Source organism: Oncorhynchus mykiss, chromosome 5 (assembly GCF_013265735.2).
Source record: "Oncorhynchus mykiss isolate Arlee chromosome 5, USDA_OmykA_1.1, whole genome shotgun sequence".
Taxonomy (NCBI): Eukaryota; Metazoa; Chordata; class Actinopteri; order Salmoniformes; family Salmonidae; genus Oncorhynchus; species Oncorhynchus mykiss.
The window spans coordinates 77563482-77576746 of record NC_048569.1 but is presented as its reverse complement, the minus strand read 5'-3'; the positions used below and the strand labels follow the sequence as shown (position 1 = coordinate 77576746).

The 13265-nt window shown below is 42.0% G+C and overlaps 1 protein-coding gene across 5 annotated transcripts in view; it reads left to right on the top strand.

Annotated features, from left to right (window-relative positions):
- Positions 1-13265, top strand: part of LOC110524608 (ecotropic viral integration site 5 protein homolog) — a 59390-nt gene that overhangs the window by 40965 nt on the left and 5160 nt on the right. For all 5 annotated transcript variants that reach the window (XM_021604432.2, XM_036978449.1, XM_021604431.2 and 2 more), the window contains 6 exons: positions 2918-3049; positions 3366-3506; positions 4058-4216; positions 5445-5591; positions 6124-6219; positions 10565-10660. In XM_021604432.2, coding sequence (XP_021460107.2) covers positions 2918-3049; positions 3366-3506; positions 4058-4216; positions 5445-5591; positions 6124-6219; positions 10565-10660 — 771 coding nt within the window. The remainder of the gene's footprint in view (positions 1-2917; positions 3050-3365; positions 3507-4057; positions 4217-5444; positions 5592-6123; positions 6220-10564; positions 10661-13265) is intronic.

Sequence of the window (13265 nt, the reverse complement as noted above, 5' to 3'; positions counted from 1 at the left end):
CTCCTGACTGGTGTCTATTATTATTTTATTTTTTTTATAAAAAAACACAATTTTTACAAAAAATGCTTCTCTGCCTTAATCTGGGCAAAAGATTGAAAGGAATGTGAATCTTATTCAGTACATTTACTAATTGCTTGCTTTTCTAAAGTCTAGCAACCTTGCCATCAGGCATGCCATCTAAGTTAGACAAGCTAGCTAATATAACTTGATTGATGGTCTGAAATGTCTTCTTGGTAGCTACTTATGAGGTTGGGAGATAGGTTCCCAATCTGGGCTAGCTAAAGACAACTTCTTACAGTTGATAGGTGGCTAGTAGTATTACAGAGAAACAGCAAAATATATATTTGTATTTAATTTTAAACAGGGCAGATCTGATGGGGCACGTGCACCTGTGCCGTCTCTGGTGGTGATGGAATGCAGGAGACGTAATGTACGTGAACGTATGTTCTCACTGTACTCTAAACTGCATTGGATTAAAGTGCCTTCGTAAATGGCAGTTATTACAGTGCCCTCAATGGGAAGGGTGATCACCAGGTCTGGCCAATTGAAATGTGTACATTGCTTAGCACTAAATCTGCAGTGAGTGATGGTAACAGTGGATATGGATTCTCCCTACCTCTCCACTGCAGAATGCACTCGCTCTCTCACTATACATAATGATCCTGTTTTCATGCATGCCTGGAAATTGGGACATGCTGTTTGACACAGTTCAGCCACCTTTTTCATCCATTAACATACTCCCAGGAAAGGATTCATGAATTTATAAGCATCTGATGTATGGGTGTGGAATGGATGGTACCCCGGCCAGCAGGACCCTCTCTTGGTGCTGTATATTCATTGGCAAAACAGACCCCTTTTAATATTGATGAGGGGAAACATGTTGAGATGATAATGTCTGCACTGATGTGAATGAAGCAGTGTTTTACATAATGTGCTGCTATATCCATTAACCATTTATAATGACTTGGAAGAGGGAGGCTTATTTGTCCTAGAGAGGAAATCAATGATGCAATTGAGAATATGTTTTTGAAAGTGAAGTGCCATACTTCTTGGTTTATTTTAGAGGAGTTGTGAGCAGTTGAACTAGGTAGCTAGCAACGTTTTTTTGTTTTACAATACTACAGTGTATTTGAGATATATAGATATTTTCAGTTGAAGTTGGAAGATTACATACACCTTAGCCAAATACATTTAAACTCAGTTTTTCACAATTCCTCACATTTAATCCTAGTAAAAATTCCCTGTCTTAGGTCAGTTAGGATCACCACTTTATGTTAAGAATGTGAAATGTCAGAATAGTAGTGGAGAGAATTATTTATTTCAGCTTTAATTTCTTTCATCACATTCCAATTGGGTCAGCAGTTTACATACACTCAATTAGTATTTGGTAGCATTGCCTTTAAATTGTTTAACTTGGGTCAAACATTTCAGGTAGCCTTCCACAAGCTTCCCACAATAAGTTGGGTGAATTTTGGCCCATTCCTCCTGACAGAGCTGATGTAACTGAGTCAGGTTTGTAGGCCTCCTTGCTCGCACACGTTTTTTCAGTTCTGCCCACAAATTTTATACAGGCTTGAGGTCAGGGCTTTGTAATGGCCACTGCAAATACCTTGACTTTGTTGTCCTTAAGCCATTTTGCCACAACTGTGGAAGTATACTTGAGGTCATTGTCCATTTGGAAGACCCATTTGCGACCAAGCTTTAACTTCCTGACTTGTGTCTTGATGTTGCTTCAATATATCCTCATTATTTTCCTACCTCATGATGCCATCTATTTTGTGAAGTGCACCAGTCCCTCCTGCAGCAAAGCACCCCCACAATATGATGCTGCCACCCCCGTGCTTCACAATTGGTACAGTGTTCTTCGGCTTGCAAGCTTTCCCCTTTTTCCTCCAAACATAACGATGGTCATTATGGCCAAACAGTTCTATTTTTGTTTCATCAGACCAGAGGACATCAATCCAAAAAGTACGTTCTTTGTCCCCATGTGCAGTTGCAAACCGTAGTCTGGCCTTTTTTTATGGCGGTTTTGGAGCAGTGGCTTCTTCATTGCTGAGCGGCCTTTCAGGTTATTTCGATATAGGACTAGTTTTACTGAGGATATAGATAATTTTGTACCTCTTCCCTCCAGCGTCTTCACAAGGTCCTTTGCTGTTGCTCTGGGATTGATTTGTACTTCTCCCACCAAAGTACGTTAATCTCTAGGAGACAGAACACGTCTCCTTTCTGAGTGGTATGGCAGCTGTGTGGTCCCATGGTGTTTATACTTGCATACTATTGTTTGTACAGATGAATGTGGCACCTTCAGGTGTTTGGAAATTGCTCCCAAGGATGAATCGGACTTGTGGGGGTCTACACCTCCAATTAACTCAAATGATGTCAATTAGCCTATCAGAAGCTTTTAAAGCCATTGCATAATTTTCTGGAATTTTCCAAGCTGTTTAAAGGCACAGTCAACTTAGTGTATGTAAACTTCTGACCCACTGGAATTGTGATAGTGAATTGTAAGTGAAATAATCTGTCTGTAAACAATAGTTGGAAAAATGACTTGTCATGCACAAAGTAGATGTCCTAACCGACTTGCCAAAACTATAGTTTATTAACAAGAAATTTGTGGAGTGGTTGAAAAACAAGGTTTAATGACTCCAACCTAAGTGTATGTAAACTTCCGACTTCAACTGTATATACCTGAGTGAAAATGTGTAACATGTATATTGTTATACATTACATTTGTATTGTTTGGAGATTTGTCATTTGAATTAGCAGTTATTTCAAGATTCAACATAATATTCCTACTCAGAGACCAACCTTAAGGACACTGGGCCGGTTTCCCGGAGTCATATAAAGCTCTGACTCTAGATCTCTTCCTTACTCTCTTCTTGCTCTCTCTCCTTCCTCCTGCTTCCTCCCTGTGTAGAAGGGCATCCCGCGCTACACAGAGGAGTCCATCCTGCAGCTGGAGAGAGAGCTGGTTCAGGCCAGGCTAAAGGAGGCTGAGTCCCAGTGTGCCCTCAAGGAGATGCAAGACAAGGTCCTGGACATAGAGAAGGTGTGTTACCTGGCTCAAACTGTCTATCATCAATTCACACACTGTCACGGTGCCTCCTAGTCCCACACCTCTGTCAGAGGCATTCTGCCTGGAATAGGCAAACGTTGTGGAATATTGCAGATGTAAATGTCATGACTAGACTGGACGTGATTCCTTTTCTACATGTAGAGACTAGCTTTTTTTAACGTAAACAATTATATCTGAAAATTCCACAATGTTGTGCCCTGCTGAACGCATCCCTGTTATTTTACTGTCCCGTGACATAAGCATCCTGAAGTTGTCTTCTCAGTCATTGTTTTGGATGCCTGTCCCCCAGAGGAACACATCTCTGCCAGATGACACCAACGTGGTGCGGTTGCAGGAGGAGCTGATAGCAGTGAAGCTGAGAGAGGCTGAGGCTGTGATGGGGCTGAAGGAGCTCAGACAACAGGTCAGAGACCTGGAGGAGCACTGGCAGGTGAGGATGAACATCTATTCTCCACACCATACACACACATGGAAGATTCAAACACATTAACAGAACATTTTATTGGTCACATACACGTGTGTAGCAGATGTTACTGCGAGTGTAGCGAAATGCTTGTTCTTCTAGTTCCGAGTGCAGCAATATCTAACAAGTAATATCTAACAACTTCACAACATGTACCAAATACACACACATCTAAGTAAAGAAATGGAATTAAGAATATATAAATATATGGATGAGCAATAAAACATTCCTTCTGTAGGTCTATAGTGTATTGAAACTGATGAACTTAAAATCAAATTTGAAATGTGTTTTGACTTGACTAGCTCAGCTGTACCATGAGTACTCCTGCCCAAGACACAGCACTAAGAGACCCAGAGAGGATTAACATAAATATACCCGATGTAAATGTTAAATGTATTTTTGTCATCTTGCTCAATCGCCATGTGTGTATGAGTTGAGGACTGCTATTTTAGGTGTGTCGAGTCCGAACATCTTTGGTTGACTGTGTGCTTCCCCCCCCTCTCCCCCTGCTCCTACAGCGTCACCTGGCGCGTACGGCGGGCCGCTGGAAGGACAACCCTAGGAAGAATGCTGTGTCTGAGCTGCAGGATGAGCTGATGAGTGTCAGGCTACGGGAGGCTGAGGCCCAGGCAGAGCTCAGAGAGACACGTCAGAGGATGATGGAGCTGGAGACACAGGTCAGTCAGACAGACACACACAGCTCAGCCTTTGGAGAAATATTAGTAGTGTACCAATTATGGCTGTCAAATGATTCAAATAATTGAGTACATTTTTTAATTTGATCAAGTACTAATTATTCTTCAGGCATTCTAAATGAGTGTGACTATAGTAAAAAAAAGAACAAAGACCTTTTAAACATGTCCAACAATGTTATGAAAACACTGTAACCATCTGTCCTGTTCAGATAACTTTACACACATAGGCCTCCACACTCGCCATCTCGCTGGGCGAGTTAGTTTTGTATGGCCTGGTGCTCCGGGTGGGCGGAGTTTGCACATTTTTAGGCCATTCCATTTGTCCTTAAGCGAAATCTCCACCCACCCGCGGCACCAGGCAATACAAAACGAACTCGCCCACTTACTCCCGTTCTCTCACACATCCTCTGTCACACACACACACAATCATACACACCCCACCTTTAGAAATATCTCTGAGAAGCCTATTCCTTTTCAGTTCTTCCTGAACCATCCAAATTTGTGCATAGCCTAGTCAGTGGTCAAGTTATCAGGTTGATAGCTAGCTAGTTAGGTAACATGACTCGCTAGCAAAATAATGTTTATCAAAGTAGTTGAAAATGGCCTGCGACATGCTCATGAATCCGTGGCAGAAAGAAAAAAATATAGCTCCGGTAATATTGGGCATAACTTAGACAAGATTTTGGCAAGAAGCACAAGGTCTTCAGCAATGTAAAGGCACTAGCATTGAGCGTAACTGTGTTCCGTGTTGTGTTCTGCGCTTGAAAGGGTCCGTATGGCAATATATGCGCTTAAAAGGTTCCATTCTGTGAAATGGAGATGCGATTTAACGGTATAATTTTTTTTTGCTGTGTTTAACATGTCATGCAGCCCTAGTACCAGTGTATCTTCACATGCATGTGTGAGAGTAAACAAATGGCCATTTCTATTGCATTGTTCAACCACGAGGGGGCAGCAGAGGTACATATTCTTAACTGTCAGTAGCTCCCATAAAGATGTGTTGTATTCAGAGTTCAGTTACTACTATCTAATGTAGTTGTTGAACAAAGCCATTTAGCAGATTCAAGCTATAGTACCTGCTTTAAATGGGTTGCCTCTTGTGATATTACAGTGGGGTTGTGAATAGAGACTATTCTAGAATAACAGAAATGTGTGATGAGTAAACTGACCCCTCCCAATATTTACCTACCATATCCTTCCCCTCCGGCAGAACCAGATCCATAGCAACCAACTGCGTCGGGCAGAGCAGGAGGGGCGGGGCTTTCAGGAGCGTGTGACTGTGCTGACGGCCCAGAATAAGGGCCTACACGTTCAGCTGCAGGAGATCAAACGCAAACAGGCAGAGATTGAGTGCAAGGTAAGAGATGTTGAGATGACTAGAGCCAAGAAAATATCTGAGCCGGCATAGTTTGGTTTGTGTCGGCATGATAGTGTGAAATGGATAAGAGCGTATCGGCCCCACAATCAGTCAAACTGGAAATATTTCTCAATCACTGGTTTGAGTTGTCAAAAATCATCCTTAATCTGATCCGTTGCTTCTTGTTAAAATCAGATCTTCAGAGTCCAGGTTCTGAAGGGGGAAGCAGTTTTGCCTGACATCTTCAGATAACATCTCTGTACTGCTGATGTTAAACGTGTGTGTGTGTGTGTGAAACCTCTGTGCAGCTCAGCAACACCCCTTGTCTCTCTGGGATTACTGCAGGAATCATACTGAACAACTGTTTCAGAAGGTTCAAAGTTTGTGTTAAGAGTAGCACTCAGATGCAAGTTGTTGTGACCCTGGGGCTTAGTGTGTAATGGCTGTCAACATGTATTTGGTAACACTCTAGAAACATTACTTCAGTTGAGTGACACTGGCCTGACAGTGTTTGTTCATTTGTTTGTTTCAGAACAAGGAGGAGGTGATGGCGGTGAGGCTGAGAGAGGCTGACAACATCGCTGCCATGGCCGAGCTGCAGCAACAGATCTCTGAACTGGAGATACAGGTACAGTACTTAACCCCCGGCCTCCCTTCCTCACTGTCACACTAGCTTGGTGCAGAACATTTAGCCTAGTCATGGACTAAAAAGTACTTTTAATCTATATTGACTGTACTTCATAGTCCATGACTCGGCTTAATTTGTGTCCAGCCCATAGACTTCTCCTCACCATAACCCACAGTTCAACACTCCATACCCACTCCAACATATGAGAACACAGGCTAACTCTGAGTGCATCAACTCTTGACAGATTCCCCAAGAAGGTTTTACAGTTTAGAGCCTGTATCTATTTGTGTTCTTCGTTGATGTGAGGAAGAAGGTGGGGTATTTTTAAAGTGACAGTTTACTGCAGAGGTGAAAAGGTGAACCATGATCATCTCTCGGATGGACAGTGTGACATCATATAGTCTAGCATATCATACCAACCATGCTCATGCTTGATTTGGTACTCTCAGTTAAACCAGAACTAAAAGCTTGTGTTATTTGGTCAGATATTTTCAACTGTGTTTATCATCCATCGAAGCCAAGCAGTTTAAGCACCGCCTTCGCCCAATGCTGATATGTCCAAATAACCTGTGACAAACCTAAGACCCAGAAGGATGTATTTGGAGATTGAGATCAACCTTTCTCTGAAATAACTGAACATCGTGGAAAGGTAGTGTTTTGTACCGTCAGAAGAAAAGATTTGTGTTAGTGTTTAATGTATTAGCAGCAGCTAAACAGATTGTCTGCCAGTAGAAAATAACCTATGCACTTCCTGTGCTAATGATTTGTCAGATTATTGAAACCTCTGTGTGCGTCTCTTCATATCATGCTGCGGTTCTTTATCTAGTGTGGTGTTGGGGTTGTATGTGTGTGAAACTATACACGATACAACACTCTAATTCATTTTCTGTCATGAGAATAATCAGGGGAGACTGACAGATTGCTTCAGTTCTTTCCATCAGCTCTGAGTCTGAAGAAATGTTCATGCAGAAGCTTTGATGTCTCCATCGAGTCAACGTGTTGGTGTTTCAGAAACGTTCCCTTCACAAGTTAACTAAGTGTCAGACTGTCTGCTTTCTTCACACCATTGGCCCACACACATACACCCTCTAATATACCCTTTATACCCACAGTTAGCTTATACCACAGAGTTAATGCATCCAAAAATGGTGTATAAGAAATAGACAGCCTTATATGCATTGTTAAGCATCTTAAATGTGATATTTTCAAGAACTCACCATTTGAATCAGTGTCAATAGACTTTTTCAAACCAACATCACTTCCATGCACACACAGTATAGTCAGGTTTTGTTACTAGGCGCTTCAACAACAACAGTGCATCAACACCAGCGTTCACTACTACCAAGTACCGCCCCCCTCTCACACTGATGATAATCTCAATCTTCACTAAACTGAGTTACTTTTTAATCTAGCCTTCTCTGAATATGCTGTGCATAGGATGCTAATAGTCTCTGCCAGACAGACAAAACAGGTATTTTCCCTATGTATAACCACTGTGTGTGGTGCCAGTGACAAACTCTTGGTCTGTGGTTTGGGTACCTGGTTGCAGCTCTTAAGGTTGTGGGTAGATGGCCTGTGTTACCTTAGCTCTGTCTCTCTGGTTGTAGACCCAAGAAAGCAATGACTGATAACTTGCTGTCCACTGCATTTAACACCTCGAATAAAGACCCATAAAAGGTGTCTGATGGCACGCTATAACATGACAGAGGTTGGCTCTTTGTGATCCGCGCCACAGTATAAGTGACTTTTTTTCCAAATAGTGAAGAAAGTGGGTACTGTCTCGCTCAACCTTAAACTTAGTCTTTGTTGGAGGGTGGTTCGCACACAAATAGACAGAAATTTACAGCTTCAGAAATGCATTTTCTTTGTTTTTTTCTCCAAATAGGAATGTATTATGTGTAGCTTTAGTTAATTTATCAAATGAGTGTCGCCCACTTCTGCCCACTGTACCTTGCAGTGTTTCCCTTACCATTGTAGTACTCTTAGCTTGAAAAAGCCCCTGTGATGGCCTGCCTACCTGATCTTCCTCTAACTAAAACATCAAGTATGGCCCACCTGCACTACCGCCCACTATTGGAAAGTATTCACAACACACCAGTGATGTCTATATTTATATCTTGAGTTAAAGAATTTCACAATTATAGGGTCGCAAAGAACCTCCAGTACTAAACTACCGTAATATATATCTTTATATAGAGCTCAGTCGATAAAACTGAACGTATAGTCAAATGGACATCAGGGTTTTTACATCCATCGTTTTTGCAGTATGAAAGTAGCTGAACGTATGTGTGACCCATGATAATACCACAGCTCGGCTATCTTCTTGTCAAGACAAGAAACCACTTCCTACTGTGAGGCGAAGACAAACTGACAACTAGAACCAGAGGTGACATGTTGGAGGCCTATCTATGATTTTGTCATTCTGCATGCATGATATGCTCCCCAGATTTAGATTTATATTTAGCAGGGGGCTTTAGAATGTGCTGTTGCAAATTCAGTGGTTATTAGAGGTTCCTCAGTGTTTTTGGACTCTGAGGTGTCTGCAGTTGTACATGGTTGTTTGCTTTTACAAAGAAATGAAGTGCCATCCCATTTGTCAAAAAGTAATGTTTCCTGTCTTGTGTTTTCTATAGGTGTTTGTTTTTAACACTAATATAAATAGTGTAACTATTGTTATTGGGGTAGCTTTTGTTTTTTGGGTCAGACATGATATGTCACGAGATTGCACAGAATCAATCTAACGCTACTCTGCCTTAGCCATATATATACCAAGATTGATTGTAGAGAGAGAAAAAGCATGAAACTGGACATGAGATCTGGCCATCTTAACCATGTTGAAATGCCCATCTGTCAGAGGGACCAAGCCACCATGTCACTAGCCAAAAGCCGTACAACAACAACCTCTGGGAAGGCAGGTTGGCGTTTTTTGGGATGAGTCTTGTCCTGGAGGCAGAACTGAGCGATTTCCTCTAAATGGGCCAGCTGCAAAGTCAAAGTTGGCTATATTGTAAAAGTTTATGAAAACATAAATTGGCTTTTTGGTCTTCATTTAAGGCTATGATTAGGCATTAGGGTTAGCAGTGTGGTTAGGTTTTAAATCAGATTTTATGGCTTTGTGACACTGCCAGCTAGTGACCACTCGGCAGAGCAACATTCATTATGAAAAACGCTAACCTGCTGTGAGCGTAGAACTAGGGGGGAGCAGGCAGGCGAGGGAAGCCATGGCTGTATCCCAAATGGCACCCTATTCCCTATATAGAGCACTAATTTTGACCAGAGCCCAATGGCTGCCCAAAGGCTCTAATCGGTAGTACAGTATATAGGGAATAGGGTACCATTTGGGATGCACAACATGACTTAAAGACATTTGACGTGTCTGGCCACAGCCCCTAACCCCCTGGCACCTGGGGATCCACACAGCTGAGTACGAGGAAGTCTTGCTAACTGCCTCTCCCTTATCACTAGCTCTGTCAGGAGGGAGGGAACCTCAAGAAAAACAGATTCCAGGAAGAATAGCTGTTTTGTAGATCTCACATTGTCAGCTTGTCAGCAGCTTCTCAGGGGCCTAATCCTACACCCTCAACCCTTACCTGACCACAGGAACTGAGAGTGTTGTATATATTTTGAGGTGTTGGGTCAGACCGAGATGGTTAACTCACCTCACTACCTCACCCACCCCACCCCTGCTTTTAACTTCTTCCACTTTTTACCCTCTCCTGTTCCTGCGTTGCTGGTTGTGGTTAGCCTGAACCCTTCAGCCTGTGTCGGTGCCCCTTACTGTCTCTCTACTTATATATTCTCCCAGGTTTTAGACAGGATTGATTTGAGGTGTGTATGGGGTATGTGTGTTTGTCTCCTGTGGCTGCAGCTGTCTGCACTGAGGAAGGTAAACAGCACACGTGTCATGTTTGACAGTTAAACATACAGTAGCTACTAGCCTCATCCCCAGGGCCCAGAGAGGATAACAACACAAATGACTATAGCTACCTTGTTAGCTTAGCTAGGTTTCCCACTTCATCTATGGCTTAGTCAACAGCCACTCTCGCTCTACATACTGTATATTTTATGATACTTCTGTGATGCAAGTTTTCCAGTGATGTGTAGCTATAATGTCTCTCGTCTGGTGGTAGTAATCGCCCTCATTCCCTCCTACATTTTTCTACTTAATGTTACAACAGTGCAACCCAACCTGGTCTTGTCAAGTTGCCCTTATAGCAATTCAAGGTTTCCAACTTTTAAAGCATCTGCAGTAACACAAACTTCTTATCTCCTCCCCAGTGTTATGAGTAGCTGAACAATGATAAGTTATGTTTTAAGATGTGTGATTTTCTGTTTGTTTCTACAGAAAGAAGAAGGGAAGGTCCAGGGCCAGCTGAACAACACAGACTCCAGTCAGTACATCAGAGACCTGAAGGACCAGATAGCTGAACTCAAACATGAGGTGAGTAGTTACAACAGGGGGATACTGAACCGGGAAAATAACAAACAAGTTTGTATCTGTTGTTTTCAGAGATGATTTTGTTAATTGTATTTTTCATGTTTTGCTCAGATTTGTCTATTTTGAAGCCAACTGTAGGTTAGAAGTGTAAACTACGCCCAAAAGCTTCCTGCGCTGAGGGTGTTGATTTACCACTACACACCCCTCTCCTCTCATCTTCTAAAAGATAACCCTAAAACCAACTACTCAACATACTGAGAGTGCCCAGATTGAATAGAAAAGAGTCTCATAATCTGCTTTTGCTCCTCTGTGTACACCACAGCTAGCTATTATTATCTGAATTGCTAGATCAAGGATTTAAAGGTTATGAATTTCATCACAGAAATCTACAGGATCAGCAACAGATCGTCAGATTTGACGGTTTGACTTTGACACTATCACTTCAGCAGAGTGGGCCATCTTTGATCAGATTAGTGTCTTTCAAATAATACAAAGACCTGATCAGACGTGAATGAAGGGATCCCTAGTAGGATTATATTGGCAGGCCCTGATGCACCCTTTTATTCTGTGTGTTGTGCATGTGCGTGCAATGTATTGTAATATGACATATGGCACATGACTCCAAGAGGCAAAAGAGGCGAGAGAGGAGCAAATATTTAATAAGGCCCGATGGGGTGTGGTGTATGGCCAATATACCATGGCTAAGGACTGTTCTTACGTACGCTGCAATACCACAAGTTCCAGAGGTGTCTTACTGCTATTATAAACTGGTTACCAACATAATTGGAGCAGTAAAAATAAATGTTTTGTCATACCCATGGTATACGGTCTGATATACCACAGCTGTCAGCCAATCAACATTGAGGGCTCGACCACCCAGTTGATATATATTTATATATATATTTATATATATGTGAGAAGAGTGGTAGAAAACCCCCAGAAGAAAAAAGCCATTTGTTTTCTTCCAGCAAATCAATCCTTTACAAGGGAGGATATAGTCAGATTTGTACCACCTCCTAAAAAAAGAGGATAAAAAAGGCTGGTGTCTTGTGTTTAAACTGAGCTGAGCATTAAATCATGCAGCGTGTCGTTCTGGATCTCCTATCCAGACAGTGCAGGCAAACAGTCAAGGCAGTTAGTCAGGCAGTCAGAGCCAGTCGGTCAGAACAGAATCCCTCCGCCTCCTCTCTTCTTGGCTGGACTCAGATATGCATCCCAAATGGCACCCTATTCCCGTAATCCTTTGACGGATACGATCACGCATTTGTGATCATTGTTGAGTGATCCCTGCAGCATACGATCTCAAATATGTGATTGGAACAGTACGTATGAGGCAACAAACGCGTCTAAACAGCATTGTCTGAACAGCATCTAAATATTTTTTTGTGCTGATGGAAAATAAAGCTATTAAACTTTATTCCTCAATTTGACCTTTTATTGTATAAGATACATGCAAACTTCATCATCCAAGCATCACACGGAACACTCATTCCGTAAACCAGTCTAAATAACAGGTTGCGATGTCAAAAAACAAAACAGAAGTTAGCGACCTAACAGCTAGACTAATTTACAATGTACCACATCTCTGGTGAGCACAAGAGAATAATGTAATGTTGTTTACAAAAGAAATGCGTGTCAGCTAAGCTTACAGCAGCTAAATTCTTTGATGGCAGCCATGTTTGTTTGTTTGTTTGGCAAAAATTCCCTAATCCCAGAATGCCATTCACTACAAGACGCAAATAAACAAAGTCAAAGATGGCTGCGCTCATTGCCTGAAAAATTGTAACTTAGTTTAGCCACTTTTCAGCATATTACCAATCGTCGATGTACTTGTCAGTGTATACAAGAACCGGAGCATATGACTTGGCAAGTCGTTTACTGTTTTTGACAAAGAAAATTCAAATGTTTTCACCTCACAGATCATCACACCAAATACAAGCCTACTGCCTAGCCTAACCGTAGTGTGAAAGCTAAACAGGGATGAGACTATTTTAGGGGGGTTTGTGTGTGTGTGGGGTGGGGGTGGGGGGTTCATTTTAGGGGGGCGACAAGCTCCGACTGGGAAAAATCGTTTTGAACAGTCATCCAACTCGGGATTCCAACTCTGGAATTCTTTCTAGAGCTCCGACCTGAAGATCATTTGCCGTCATGATTTTACCTACTCTTTTTCCAAGTTCACAGTTGTCTTAAACTACAGAAGTCAGTCGAGTGAACTATCCCTTGTTTTAACATCTTTGGTCTGACAGACAGAATGCGTTGTATGTTGTCAACAAACTTGGCGCCACACATAGCTGGCAAATAGCTTAGCATTTTTTCATCATAATCAGTACAGCATTCAAAGAAGTATTTTACCCACATATGTGTCCATTACAATCTATGCAAGTACTTGAATAAAACAGCAAATACATTATGACCCGTACATTCATATGGTGTGCTACAGCAGAAACGACAACACGATATACAGAAAATAAGCCACTTACTTTGATAGGAACGCACACATGTCCAATTTATAAGGAAAACAACCATGAAGGCAAGGCGGGTGCCAGCCAGAAAATGTGCTGGGGGAAATGTTTGTGCAAGGCCTGTTCTGAGTAGAGATGCGCAATGT